This window comes from Phocoena phocoena, chromosome 12, assembly GCF_963924675.1.
Source record: "Phocoena phocoena chromosome 12, mPhoPho1.1, whole genome shotgun sequence".
Taxonomy (NCBI): Eukaryota; Metazoa; Chordata; class Mammalia; order Artiodactyla; family Phocoenidae; genus Phocoena; species Phocoena phocoena.
In genome coordinates this window covers 31,290,360-31,304,887 of record NC_089230.1, presented here as the reverse complement: position 1 = coordinate 31,304,887, position 14,528 = coordinate 31,290,360, and the positions used below count along the sequence as shown (strand labels likewise).

The following is a 14,528-nucleotide window of genomic DNA, read 5'->3' as shown; positions in this document are numbered from 1 at the left end:
AAGTCATGTTATACTTCAATTTTTATTTTTATGTCAAATAGAATATCATTTACCCTGTGAAAATGAATCTGTGATGTGCTAAGGATGCCATTAAACACCAGGAATTATTTTTAGGAGCACTGAGATAGCTGTGTGGCCATGGAGCTTGAGTAATTATTAACCACTCCCAAATGGGTACTTACCTTTGTTGTTCCATACAAGTGTATTGAGCACCTCCTGTGAGTTGGACACTGTGCTAGGCATTGAGGAATCAAAGGAGGATAAGACATAGCACTTAAGGAACTTAGAGTAGGGTGACCATACAGACAGATACGGGTGTAATTTGAAAAGTTCCCGTTTCACTTTTCAAAGGAGCCCTGGTTTGGGCCGTAAATTATCTTGGTCATGTTAACTTAGAGTCTAATGGAGAAGACATGTAAGTGGACATCTATAACATAATGTATTCATGCTGTGATTGTATGTGGAAGGAGATTGGATTACCTCACTCAGCCCTGAGCTGGTCATCAGGAAAGATTTCCCTGCCAGTAGACGATTAATCAGAGTTTTTACTTTTAAGTTGATTGTTCTCAACTGTTAACATAATTTCTTAGTCTGGCACGGAATCAAGGTATGGAATAAGTGAAAGGGGAGCAGTGGTTTTCAAACTTCATTGCACGTTAGTCACCCTGCGAGGCTTTATAGAAGTACAGGAGGCTGGCCTCATTTCCAGAGATTCTGATTTAGGTGGCCTGGGGTGAGACCCAGATGTTGATCATTTAAAAAAGCTCTTCAGGTGATTCTAATGTACGACCAAGCTTTAGAATTTTTCAACTAGGACAACCTTGTCATCTAATAGATGAGATAACTACTAGGGCCTAGAGAATTCACACGACTTGCCCAGGATCACAGGTGAGTGGCAGGTCCAATACTAGAATATCTGTCTCCTGATTTTTTAAAAAAATACTTACTTATTTATTTGGCTGTGCTGGGTCTTACTTGCGGCGCAGGAGATCTTCGTTGCTGCGTGCGGGATCTTTAGTTGAGGCATGCAGGATCTTTAGTTGTGGCATATGGGATCTACCTCCCTGACCAGGGATTGAACCTGGGCCCCCTGCATTGGGAGCACAGAGTCTTAACCAGTAGACCACCAGGGAAGTCCCTGTCTCCTGATTTCTAGTCCCAAACCCTTTCTTTTATAGTAGCCAGCTTGCCTAGCATGTTACCCAAACACCACTATTATCACCATTGTCACTGCTCGATTGTCCTTTTGGTATAGCCAGAGTGATCCACATAGCACTTGTTCTCTAATTGTTGTTGATTAATTGGTTAAGATAAGGTAAACATTTAATTGTTTCAACAACATTTTTCATTTAAAAAATGACTAAATTTAATTCATCATGGTATTCTTCGTCTTGCCTTCAAAACGTGAGCATAGAATTCAGCCTTCCTTCCCCATTCCACATATTGCCAAGAATCCAGTATATTTCCAAGTGGCACTTTGGAGCTAGTATTGAGATGTCACTGTTAAATGGGCCAATTTAATATCACTAATTTCTCCCCTCAGCTTTATTGAGGTACAATTGGCAAATAAGACTGTATATATTTAAAGTGTACAGCGTGATGATTTGATATAAGTACACATTGTGAGATGATTGCCACAATCAAGGTAATTAACACATCCACACTTCACTTTTTTTTTTTTGTTGGTGAAAATGCTTAAGATCTCTCTTAGCAAATTTCAAGTATACAGTACAGTATTATTAACTCTAGTCACCATGCTGTACATTAGGTCCTTAGAATTTATTACTAAGTTCTTAGATTAAGAGTAAAATAGAAAAACAAAAGTTGGGTTTATTTCATTTTGTCCAGGTTTTCATTCAGCTTTGTGCACTTGTAACTGCACAAATACTCTTTGTTGCTAGCTTTTAAGTGTAAGCAACATGGTCAGTGATGATATTTTCTGCATAGCTGCATGTGCCCCAAAATATAAAGATATGTGTTGATCTATTAAAAGTTTTGTTTAAATATAAGCTGCATTTGTATTTTTCAATGCAAGTGTAAACATAGAAAGGAAACATTTACTTGTTCTCACATGTTTCAAATAGTAGTGAGTTTGATTAGATTTAGAGTAAACTAACATTTGTTGAACACCTGCATTCCAGGCACTCATACTCAATAAGGTTTGAACTGTAATATAAATAAATAGCATTATTAAGAATGTACTATTAATTTTTTTGGTTTTGGTATTGAACATGATTAGCTGATATACAAAAAGCAACAACAAAAAGGTTTCATTGTCATTTTTTGCTTTTATCTAGAAAATAGGGGTGTGTGTGTGTAAGTAATATTAGAGATTACCCAAATTGCAATAAAAATTTAGGTTTTTTTGGTTTATGTTAGCTATGACCTATCAGGACATTTATTATCTTGTATATTGAAGCCATATTCTTAATGTGAGTGTGTTTTTTTAAGGCCTGATATATGAAAGTAGAGGATTACAGCAGAATGAAATAAATGACTTCTTTAATATTGTTAGTGGTAAATTAATCTTCACTCAATATATATAGTAGAAATTATATAAGTATCCCAGGATTTTGTTCAGTTCTAGTTCAAACAACATTTGTGTCTGTCAATAAAAGCATGGAGAATAATGGTACTGGGGAGACCACCTACTAATAAATTTAGCAATTGACTCTATCAATTTGAACAGACACCCTCTTTCCCTTAACCTCCTCCCAACGAATATGATTGTTCCACCCATAAAAACAAAACAAAACAAAACAAGGACCAAATGTGAAATGTGGCTCCAATATTAATATGTATCCATGGGAGAGCTGTCGGGAAACTGTAAGATCTTTCTGCTTTTTAACCATTGAATTTCTAGAAAAGTGTATTTGGGGCTATGTATTTTTAATGTTTGAATTTCCAATGTTAATATAATAATGGAGAGAAAAAAATTTAAAAGTCTTTATGAAGAAAAAAGTAAAAGTCAGAGCTTGTACAGATGAGAACAGATAAGTGATATTGTTAAAAAATAAACATGAAAAAGACTGCCAAAACCTTGTTGGCTTGTTTTCAAAAGGTATGTGAAAAACTGTAGTTTTAGAATTAAGAAAATGCAGCTATAAAGGATCTTGAGGCTTGTTGATTAACTCAACTTCATTTAACCCTGAGTTGAGTACTGTGCTTCAGAAAATTATTAAAGCTGTTTAACATAAAAATGCATTTATAAGAGTGGAGAATATGGTATAAATATTTAGATAAATAGCGGTACAATATATTTGAATACCAGTTTTAGCATTTCTTAACAGATGTTAATTTATATTGAGTTCAGTTAGTTGAGTTATTTTAGCTTGGGATATGAGTTAAAATAAATAAAATAATATAGTTTTCTTTTTGTGATGTTAAAGGAGGATTAAATTCCAATGAGTGTGAAAATGTGGCAAGAAAAAGGGAAATGTCCGAAGAATCCGAAGCCAACACAGTGGATTCTCTGGTAGATTTGCCATTTGCTACTATCGATATTATAGATGATTGTGGAAGTAAGTACTTTATTAAATAAATATGTGTTTAGAAGCAATGAATAGTAAATTTAGTGATACGTACATTTTTTTCTTAATAATTACTTCACCTTAAGTACTTGTCATGTTTTTGAGTTTGGGTTGTTAATTAATAATTGTCTGTTGGTAGTCTATTGATAAAACTATCACAGATAATATTAAGGCATGTCTCACAGAATTTGGGGCCAGATCATTCTGGAGTTTATAAGCTACTTCAGAAAACAATGGGCCACAACATTCCATGGTTTATAACCACCTCAGTTATTCTAGACCTACTGCTAATTCAGCAGTACCCATTCATCTAACAGATGTTTACTGGCCAAAATGATATGTATTGGAATATAAATAAATACATAAAAATATAAGTAAAGGTAAGTAAAATAAATAAATATATATATGAAATAAAATATACAAATGTATGTAAAAAGAAAATCTTGCAGAAATGTTGAGGAAGCAGTACAACCTGAACCACACCTTTGGCTCTATAGGTTGAATGTTTTCTGGGAGAGAATCCAGCATTAGTGAGTTGCTGACCTGGACCTGGATGGGTCTGTTCTCTTTACAAGCGGAAGGGTCGTTGGTCAATTGGTTAGAAACCCAGTAAACCATCCAGAGGTTTGAGGTTGCTGTGAATCCTGCCTCTGAAGGTTGAGTGGGAGCGTGCATTGGAGAGTCTTTCATTCTACTGCTGATAGGAATAACTTAGTATGCTTCCCACAGAGTGTAGAAATTTGTGGAGAGCTTTAGTTTAATTGACTCTACTCTCTTACGATAATCACAGCCCTTAACTATGAAGCCACACTTAAATCAAGGTTCAAAACAGAGTAGTTCAGTGATTTTTTTTTTTTTTTTTTTGGTCGCATGTCTTTCCTAAATGTAGCATTCAGTTCTCCTCATTGAAATTACTGTAATCCTTATTTTAGCTCACAGAATTTTAGGTCTAACCTTATAATTATTGAAGATTTTAGAGATATGGGAAATTATCATTTTATTCCTTACTCATTAGCTAATACTATTAAGTAGTATATTAAAAAATACTTTGAATCTTAAGTATTTTAAAGTATCAATTGAAACCTCCCTTTACCTGGAAAAAAATTTTGTAACAGAAAAATGTGTATCAAATAAAGATTGAATCTCCGTACTTGGTATAGTAAGTGATTGTCCTGAGTCAGTTTTTAAAAAAGGGTAAATTATATCCTGTACCTTTCTGTAATGTATTGGGGAAGCCTGTAATGCATATTTCAAATTTTATTGTGAAAGGACTTAAGGCAAATATTTGTCCCAAATAATAAAAAATAATTGGTATCTGGCAAAGGGTATAAAAGATAAAACTCAGTAAACAAATGTATGGAAAATTATTCAACTTCATAAGTATCAAAGGATACACGTCAAAATACAATTGTAACTTATCAGATTGGCAATATCTCTTAAAAATAATACTCAGTGATTTTAATGTTATATCTACATGGCTTCTGACAATGTACTGTTATAGTCCTTTTAGAATGGAGTTTGTTGGGATCTTGAGCAATGTTCATACATGGGGTAGAGTCACTCATGGAATTCCTACTATAAGGACATAGTCTTTTTTTTTTTTTTTAAGGACATAGTCTTGTGGGAAGAAGTTTTATTTATAAATATGTGTGTCACAGTGTTTTTATATAGTAAAAATATTGGGGGAAAACCCAAATGTCCATTAGAGTGTGGTTGAATAAGCTATACTAGTGCCTTTAGACTACATAGTATGGAATTATATATTATGAAAATATTTCTGAAAACTATGTAATAGTGAACATTTCCTATATAAAATGCAAAATGAAAAAGTAGGGGGAAAATATATGTGCTGTTTGTTTACAATTGTGTAACTACTTTAGGTGATTTGTCACCAAAATTCACAGTGGTTGTGTTAAGATGGGAGGTTTCTGAGCAATTTCTTTTTTCCTTTTTCTAACCTTCAAATTTTATAAATGCTCTTGATTCTTTTTTTTTTTGTAAATTTATTTTTATTTATTCATTTTTGGCTGCATTGGGTCTTCGCTGCTGCACGTGGGCTTTCTCTAGTTGTGGCAAATGGGGGCTGCTCTTGGTTGTGGTGCGCGGGCTTCTCATTGCGGTGGCTTCTCTTGTTGCGGAGCACGGGCTCTAGGCGCACGGGCTTCAGTAGTTGTGGCACTTGGGCTCAGTAGTTGTGGCTCGCAGGCTCTAGAGCGCAGGCTCAGTAGTTGTGGCGCACAGGCTTAGTTGCTCTGCAGCGTGTGAGATCTTCCTGGACCAGGGCTCGAACCCGTGTCCCCTGCATTGGCAGGCGGTTCTTAACCACTGTGTCACCAGGGAAGTCCCTGAATGCTCTTGATTCTTTTCATGAAAAAATATGATTAAAGTTTTTAGTTGTGGTTAGAAACTTGCTTTTAAAGATGTAAGCTTCATCAATTCAGTAAACAGAGAACTAGAGAAACTGTTTTTTTTTTTTGATACTATCCACTAAGATATCACTAATAGTGTTAAAGTTAGGTGGTTAAAAGTGAGGGCTGTGGAGTCAGACTGTCAAGGGACAAAATTTGCTCCTATACTTTCCAATTGTGTACTTTGAACAAGTGTCTGGGCTTACTTTCATTATCTCTAAAATTGGTTTAATAATGGTAGTTAATCTCATAAGGTTGTTGGGAAGATTCAATTCATTAATGCTGTCCTTACAGCAGTGTGTGGCATGAACTTGCCTCCGTAAATTTTTATTAATTTAATCTTACCAAAATTTTTTGCCCAAGTATATTTGTTGAATTAAATATTAAAAAATTTGCCCTTTGAGAGCAGTATTTTATAATAATATCATTGAGTGCTTCTAGCACATCAGTAAATGCTTTATTATTTCTTTACTTAATCTTACCAAATTTTTAAATTTAATTTAATCTTACCAAAATTAATTTAATCTTACCAAAACTTTTTGCCCAAGTATATTTGTTGAATTAAATATTTAAAAATTTGCCCTTTGAGAGCAGTATTTTATAATAATATCATTGAGTGCTTCTAGCACATCAGTAAATGCTTTATTATTTCTTTACTTAATCCTTACAATGAATGAGAGGGGTCTTATTTTTTTAGAAAGTTTTAGTAATTTGCCAAAGATTATTCAGAGTAATTCTATGAAATATAGAAGGTAATATTCTAAGCTGTTTACTTAAGAAGTTTTAAGAATGGTTACTTCAAAGATTTTGACTGCTTAAGTAACAAGAAAAAAGGAAAAGAACATAAAAGCAAAATCGAATTCATTCTCAGCCTTTTGGCTAAGAACAAGTATGAAAACAATCAACCAACGATAACAGATGGACTACCTCATTACATTAATTTCTCCCACAATTCATTCCCTTGTAGTTTTTCGAGGGAATTAAACAAACTTTAGGAAAATTAGTTAATTTACATAAAATGACATATGTGGTGCTTTAGGTAAAAAAAGCCAACTCATGGATGAGAGAGTTACAGCCTTTGTCAACAAGACCAGATTCATTAGAGCACATTAAAAATGGCTACTGAAATCATTATGAAAATTAACAAATGTAATAAATTTATGGGATGTGTTTACAGGCTCTACTACAACTGATACTTTTTTTTTTTTTTGCTAAACAATAAAGTTACTCTAAATAATCCAGTGAAAGATCCAGGGCATATTGCCAAAAGCTTTCTACGTTTTGCTTCTATGGTCATTGATCTTTAATGTTTTTATTGTAAACTTGATATTACTTGAATACTTTGCTCATTGTATTTTCATATGCACTAAATAAAAAGTATAACAGTAAATTGTATTTTAGAACTTAGATTATGATTTAAAAGCTAGAAATAAAATGAAGTTCAGTAAGGAAAAGAGGGATTTTATACTCTGAGCGTACAAATAAACCTGCAAATGAAAACCATACAAATAAACCTGCAAATGAAAGGCAAAGAAGGTATGCAAACAAGTGTCTAGCAAGTTGACCATAAATCATCAGGACTCACTGAAATAGAAAGACAGACAAACTACTTATAATGGTATATTAAACTGTACTGTAACAGTAAATACTCACAGAATTCTTTCCCCCTTTTTTGCCCAGCTCACATCAGATAATTTTAAAACTTTACCCTGTCTGTGATGCCTAACAAAAGAGAAATGTAGATAATCCAGTTCAGAGGGAAGTTTAATAGTTATTGATAAGAGAAAGCTAAGGGAATTTAGAAAAACCCTGTACTTCTTTATTTTTACCAAGAGGTTGCATTCTGAATTGGGGCCTTTACTCTGTGTCATTCTCACGATACCAGAATTATTAGACCTATTTCACATTATAACTATTACCTTCAGAGATTATGATTTTCCTTCTCTGGATATCTGCAAAATAGACTTATGAAACATTTGAAATGGCAAAAATGAGTAGCTACAGACAGGAGGACACTTTAGTTTTAAACATGTAAGGTGTAAAACAAAATACTGAACACTCCAGTGGTCTTTTAAATACTGTTTTATTAAGTCTATTCCTCTTCTTAGTACTGTTATATTGAATAAAATACAGCAAAAATATGTCTTATGTTCAGAGTAAGAAATAGATTTTACATTGCCACCCAATATACATATATATGTAAAAAACTGAAATTTCATTAAGTAATACATGTATCGTAAGCAGTGTACTGTTTACCGTTCTGTCCTTTTGCTTTGCTTTCCTTTTCTTTCATTCCAATCCAGTCCATTCTAGTTATTAAAAAGTGCTGTTTTTAAATCTTTAAGGTGATTTCATAACCCACTAGTGGATTGATACTTGCAGTTTGAAAAAAGAAAAACTAGACTATAGGCTTAGGATTCTGTTTCTACTATGTTAATTTTGAGATAAACTAAAGGTTATAAAATCAGCTGGATTATTAGCTTGGACACCATTCTTTGTTTAATTTCACCATAAAATGTCCTAATTAGTACAGGTAGTAACAGTTGGTACCTTTATTCCAAATCACAGAAAACTAGAACCAGAAGAGACCCCTAGTTACTAGATTATGCAGCTGTTGTTCCTCCCATGCCCTTGGGTTTGTTAAAAAAAAATTTGATTATAGAAACTTTTAAGCATATTCAAAAGTAGAATAGTATAATGAGCCTCATGTATTCATTACCTCTTCTTCACTGGATTATTTTGAGGTAAATCGCAGAGAGGTCATTTTTTTCTGTAAATAATGCACATCCTTAAAAGATGAGGAATCTTATTAAGCATATAATAGTAAGCATACTTGAAATATCCTTACTACATGAGAAAAATAATGGTAATTCCTAATGTCATCAAATACCCTGTCATATTCACATTTCTCTGATTGTATTGTAATTATTTATTTATTTATCTTTGGCTGCGTTGGGTCTGCGTTGCTGCGCGCGGTCTAGTTGCAGCGAGTGGGGGCTACTCTTCGCTTTGGTGTTCGGGCTCCTCACTGCGGTGGCTTCTCTTGTTGCCAAGCAAGGCTTTAGGTGTGCGGGCTCAGTGGTTGTGGCACGCAGGCTCGGTAGTTGTGGCCCACGGGCATAGTTGCTCCATGGCATGTGGCATCTTCCCAGACTAGGGCTTGAACCCATGTCCCCTGCATTGGCAGGCGGATTCTTAACCACTGCACCACCAGGGAAGTCCCTGTATTGTAATTTTTAAAAAGTTGGTTTGGTTTAGGAACCAAAGCCTATGCATTATATTTGATACATCTCTTCAGTCTCTTTTCTAGGAGATCTCTAGATCTCCCCCTCCTTCTGTTTTCATTTGTGTGTGTGTGTGTGTGTGTGCATGCATGCGTGCACGTTTATCATTGAAGGAATCAAGTTGTGTAGAAGTTTACTGTTATGGTCATTTGATGTTCAAAATGTCCCATCTTTGGCCTGTGGGGGAACTTTCAAACTGGCTCTGGAGACCTTCTGACATGATCCCAGGAGTCTTTGAATTTCTAGCCTTCTCTTGTACATTTTATCCCCCAAACCTAGAATTAGCTATATCTCCATGGATTGGCCAGATTTTTAAGTTCTCAGATAAAGAAATGAAGTAAATTGATAGAAAGATGCTTGTTGGAAGACTAGTCTTTGGGTCAGTGCCCTTTCACTATCTCGTGCTGCCTCTGCTGCATTGCTGGTTGTCTTCCCAGCAGCCATTTCCACTCCCCCTTTTCCTTTTGTAGATTACTTTTACGCAAAGGCATAGGCTGATAACTGTCAGATACCCCTGCAGTGGAAGCACGGAGTCTTAACCACTGGACCACCAGGGAAAGTCCCTAAGTCAATGTTTAAATGTTCCTATGAGGTAGCTATTATTATTATCCTCACATTAGAGAGGAGGAAACTTAGGTCAGGAGAATTTATGTGACTTATCTAAGGTCACACAGCTAGTGTGTGGAGCCAGGATTCCAGCCCAGATTATGTTAAAAATGGTTTCCTTTTACAGAGTGCCAGTTTACTAACAGCAGATGGAGGTGGGCTAGGAATGTATTTTAGAAGTGGATTTAAAATATGTGGTACTTCATTAGCATATTTTGTGGCTTTTGTTTAAAATTAGTACATTTAATTCATGTTACTACAATCAATGGTAGGACTATTTCTTATATATCTTAAATTACAAGCAGCTCAGTGTATTGATTTGATTTTCCATATGAAAAAAGCTGCATGGGAAATAAAACCCAGTGGCATCTTATGAAGCAATTCAGATAATGCTCGTAATACAGAGAATGCTACGAACTTTTTAAAAGTTCTGACAAGCTCACAGGTACAAAAGAAGCTAATAATTTATATTTCAAATATGTGTTCTCTGTGAAGATATATCATTTTAACCATGTTAATCATGCATATTGTTGAGGAATGTAGTAGAGAAATGGTTGCACAAACAGACTGGGTAATTTTGCCTTAACTCATTATGATACAGTCAGACTACCCAGATCACCTTGCTCTTAATTTACCTGTCTTAAGTCTTTTTCTAGGGCTCACAGATATGTTAATCCTAGAAAGAAAGCATGTCTATTCCCACAAACTCTTAATTTTTAAATTTGAAACGTTTTCTACTATTTTTCTTAGAAGTTAGCATTAAAGTATTATTTGCAGCATTCATTTAAAATTTGTTTACTATTAATATTTCAAAGAACAACAGAATAAGGACAATTCCTTCCGCTCTTTGGTTTTGTGTGCAGTAGTAACTACTTATCTAGAACTGCGAGAGGGAAGCAGTTTGCTCCAGTAGAAAGTACACTAGAAGGAGACCTTTAAAAGGTCTAGACACCAGGCTTGACTCTGTGACATTGAGCTGCTTTAAAAAGGTTTTCTTCTCTTCTCTTTCATCGTATGTAAAGTAAGTTCAGTTAGATGCACATGGGCCTTGTGCTCTTAGTCACTGGTCTGTTAGAGTTGATCCCAAAGATGAAACCAACTTCATAGGACTGAATGTAAGGCAAGGTGCTTCCTCCCTCTCTCCCTCTTTCCAAAATCATACCTCAGAATATACAATTATATCTGAATTTTTCAAAGTCTCTATGAGGTACTGTATTTTGAACGGTAAGCTACTGTTCAAGAAGGCACACCTGAAAAATAAATTAATGGTAGTTTTGCACGAGTAGGGAAGCCCCCGATAGAATTTGTAAAAGAGACAATGGCATTTCACGCTGATTTGGAAATTACTTCTGGGGGTATAGCTTCATAATAAGAGTCGTTGGGTGCTGGAAATGTCTTTTGAAGATGACCTTAAAAAGCATGCTAAGTGTTTCTCAAGTTATCTATGGTCAAGGACCATTTTTTTTTCTTTAATTTCTTACATGTTGCTGACTGATACTTTTGTAAAATATAATAAAACATGAATTATTAGCAAAAAGGTGTTAAAGAAAAAGATCTATAAAATAGAAGCCAAAATTTGACAGACAAAATTACTTTGCCTAATTGCTCTGAAAGTTTATAAAGCATTCTCTCAGTTTCTGGAACAAATGGTTTGTAGTGTGACACTGGCCATGAACCAAACTTTGAATGGCACTGCTGCAAATGCTTTTGTTGTAAAAGTTACAAATATACATATACAGGATGGATGAAAAAGTGATTTTTCCTAGCATGAAAATTGTGGCAAGGGGAAGAGAATGGTTGTTAGTTATGCTTTAGATCAGAGGTTAGTGAACCCATGGCCCATGGGCCACATCCATCTGCTTTGTAAATAAATTTTTATTAGAAAACAGTTGTACCCATTCATCTGTGTTTTGTCTATAGCAGACTTGGGTAGTTTTGACTAAGACCGTATGATCTGCAAAGCCTAAAATATTTATTATGAGGTCTTTTGCAGAAGAGTTTGCCAATTCCTATTTTAGATTTGAAAATGACAGTTAAGAATGATTGCTACTTGTATAGTGCTTATTTTTTTTCTGATTATATTATCTTTGTTTAAATGCATTAGACATGTTGTTTGACTTTTTTTCTCTAGTCACTGATGTACCTCAGATAAATTTGGAGAGAAGTAAAGAAAAGGAATGGAACAATAAAGATAAAATAAAGAAGAGGAAAAAAAAGCAAAAAGATGATCAACCCAACTATTTCCTATCCGTTCCGATCACCAACAAAGAGGTGCTATTTTTTTAAAAAATTATTTTTACTAAGTTTATTCTAAATTATATTTAAGGTACACTAAATGCTCATAAGCCCATTTGCTCTCAGCTTTTAAGAGTCTTTGGTGGCATTTTTAGCTGGGCCACACAGGGAATATAGAATATGTATAAACAGTAATTTTAAAAAACACTATTTAGGGCTTCCCTGGTGGCACAATGGTTGAGAGTCCGTGTGCCGATGCAGGGGACACGGGTTCGTGCCCCGGTCCGGGAAGATCCCACATGCCACGGAGCGGCTGGACCCGTGAGCCATGGCTGCTTGAGCCTGCGTGTCCGGAGCCTGTGCTCCGCAACGGGAGAGGCCACAACAGTGAGAGGCCCGCGTACCGCAAAAAAAACCAAACAAATACTATTTAAACAATCATATTTAAACAATAATTTTGCAAAAGCCACTTGAAAAAGTGTTGCCAGGTAGCATGTTAAGCTCCTTTCTAAGTGTTTGTTCATTATAGTGGAGGAATCTTTCAGAAGCAGAGAGCTGGTAAAAAAAGATTCTGAAATCTCTGTGGGGAAAGTAAACTGGGATTTCCTGCTGCTTAGTCCAGTTCATGGTAATGATTATTGCAACGTAGTTTCTTTAAAAATTACTCATTGTTGTACCAACTTAATAGTGCATGACAAACTCGGTAGAAATCTATTAAAAGTCTGAAAAATTAATGTGGCATCAGTAATAGGAAATGGGACCAGCCAACTGGCCCACACTAAGAAACCCTTATATGTGATTGAGAGAGAAAGCTGCAGTATCTAAGACCTCTAGAGCAGTGAGTTAGGAATTAAAAATGCCTTAGGAAAGAACACCTCATTCGGATGACTGACTGTTTTTATATCTTGGCCCAATTTCATGTATCTTAAGAGCTAGATCTGAATTTCTGTTTGATTGTGGGCTCTGATCTCTTAACTGGGCATGTTTTCAGGTTGCTTTTTCCTTTATTTAACTAGAATGTTTCTACACAATGCTAGTGAATTTTTAAAGATCAAAGCAAATGAAATTGAAATCAAAGAAACAAATATCAAAGAAAAAAATAAATTCTTTTAGGACACTCTAGGAAGTATCTAGTCTGTGAGATACAGTTTAGTTGGGGAGAAAAACACATAAAAAGAGAAATGGTATTACCTAGCAATACAGGATTTTAGAATTTGATACAGTAAAGAATCAGACTTCGGCTTTACTGGTACGTAGTGGCAGGTTAACAGTAAAATAAATAGCCCTTAAAGGTGTTTAGCTGATGCAAAGTTTAATGCAATCAGAAATTATGTATTAAAATACTTGTGAGTTATTTGGACAGGTTTTCTCTGAGATTTAGGATCATGTGTACCTATGGGAATGAGAAGAGAGCAGGAAGCCAGAGGTGGTCCTATTTAAGCAAGCAGTCAGACGGAGGCCAGGTCCTGAGGAAACTGCCTGTGAAACAGGCCGTGTGATGTCCCCTAGGGCACATGATTTCTGATTGGAAGAGACGCCAGGTTCCTTCTTCTGATTTCTTGCTTAGAGATTGTTTCACTCCAGCATCTGTGAGTGTAGAAGTTGGGTGAGCCCTTCTCTAAGTTGCTTTGCTGAGGTCCTTCCTTTCCTCTTGCTCCCTGCCTGCCTCTGTTCTTGGCCCTGCTGGTCAGAGCAGCAGCTCTGCAACCCCTCTGAGCCTGCCCCAGCCGCTTCCAGCCCTGTGCCGGCTTCCCGCCTCCTCCAGTGAAGACTGGTGGGGTGATGTGCTGGGATAGGGCTGGCAGGGAAGGGGACCAAGGGGAAAGAGGGTGGAGAGATTCTTTTCTTCTGCTACTTATTTCAGGATTCAGGCTGCAAAGATGAGAGGAGGGGATGAGAGAACTGTTTGCAACCCTTAGTTTTCACCCCACAAGCTGCTTTGTTTCACCCTGTAGCCTTTGTTTCTGCTTCTCAACTTCTTGGAGGTTCTGTAGAAAGTGAGGAGAGTACAGGCTTTGGAACCTGACAGACCTTGTTTGGATACCAGCTGGATTACAAACTGCACTGTGGATGTAGGTCAGGTTACTTAATTGCTGTAGTTTCCGTGTCTTCAGTTGTAAAATGGAGGTGATAATGATTATTTTCTAAATCCAAATCTGGACACATCACCTACATGCTTATCACTTCAGTATTTTCCCATTGTTGTTAGGATGAAGACAAAGGCTTTACCATATTCTAGAAGGTTCTACATGGCTTGGCCTTTTCCACCTCAGCCCTCGTTCCTTCTGCTTGAGCCCCTCTGGCTTTGCTTGAACTTGCCAGTTTCCCTCTGCCCTCTGGAAAGCCTTCTCTGGCTGGGAGTTTACTTTCCTCTCCTTTTGATTTTGTTAATGCCAAAATCTCAGCTCAAACCTCTCCCACCCGTGACCGCCCTGACTAGGTAAACCCCCTCCCCCCACCAAAAA

At 36.0% G+C, this 14,528-nt stretch overlaps 1 protein-coding gene across 5 annotated transcripts in view; it reads left to right on the top strand.

Moving 5' to 3' along the window:
- The window catches only part of AKAP7 (A-kinase anchoring protein 7), a 139,399-nt gene that overhangs the window by 5,815 nt on the left and 119,056 nt on the right, over positions 1-14,528 (top strand). For 2 of the 5 annotated variants that reach the window (XM_065888879.1, XM_065888880.1), the window contains exons 2-3: positions 3,393-3,521; positions 11,960-12,099. In XM_065888879.1, the coding sequence (XP_065744951.1) occupies positions 3,437-3,521; positions 11,960-12,099 (225 nt within the window). In that variant the 5' untranslated portion in view covers positions 3,393-3,436. Of the gene's footprint in view, positions 1-3,389; positions 3,522-11,959; positions 12,100-14,528 lie in introns of those variants that run through there. The other 3 variants (XM_065888876.1, XM_065888877.1, XM_065888878.1) reach the window with 2 other exon arrangements.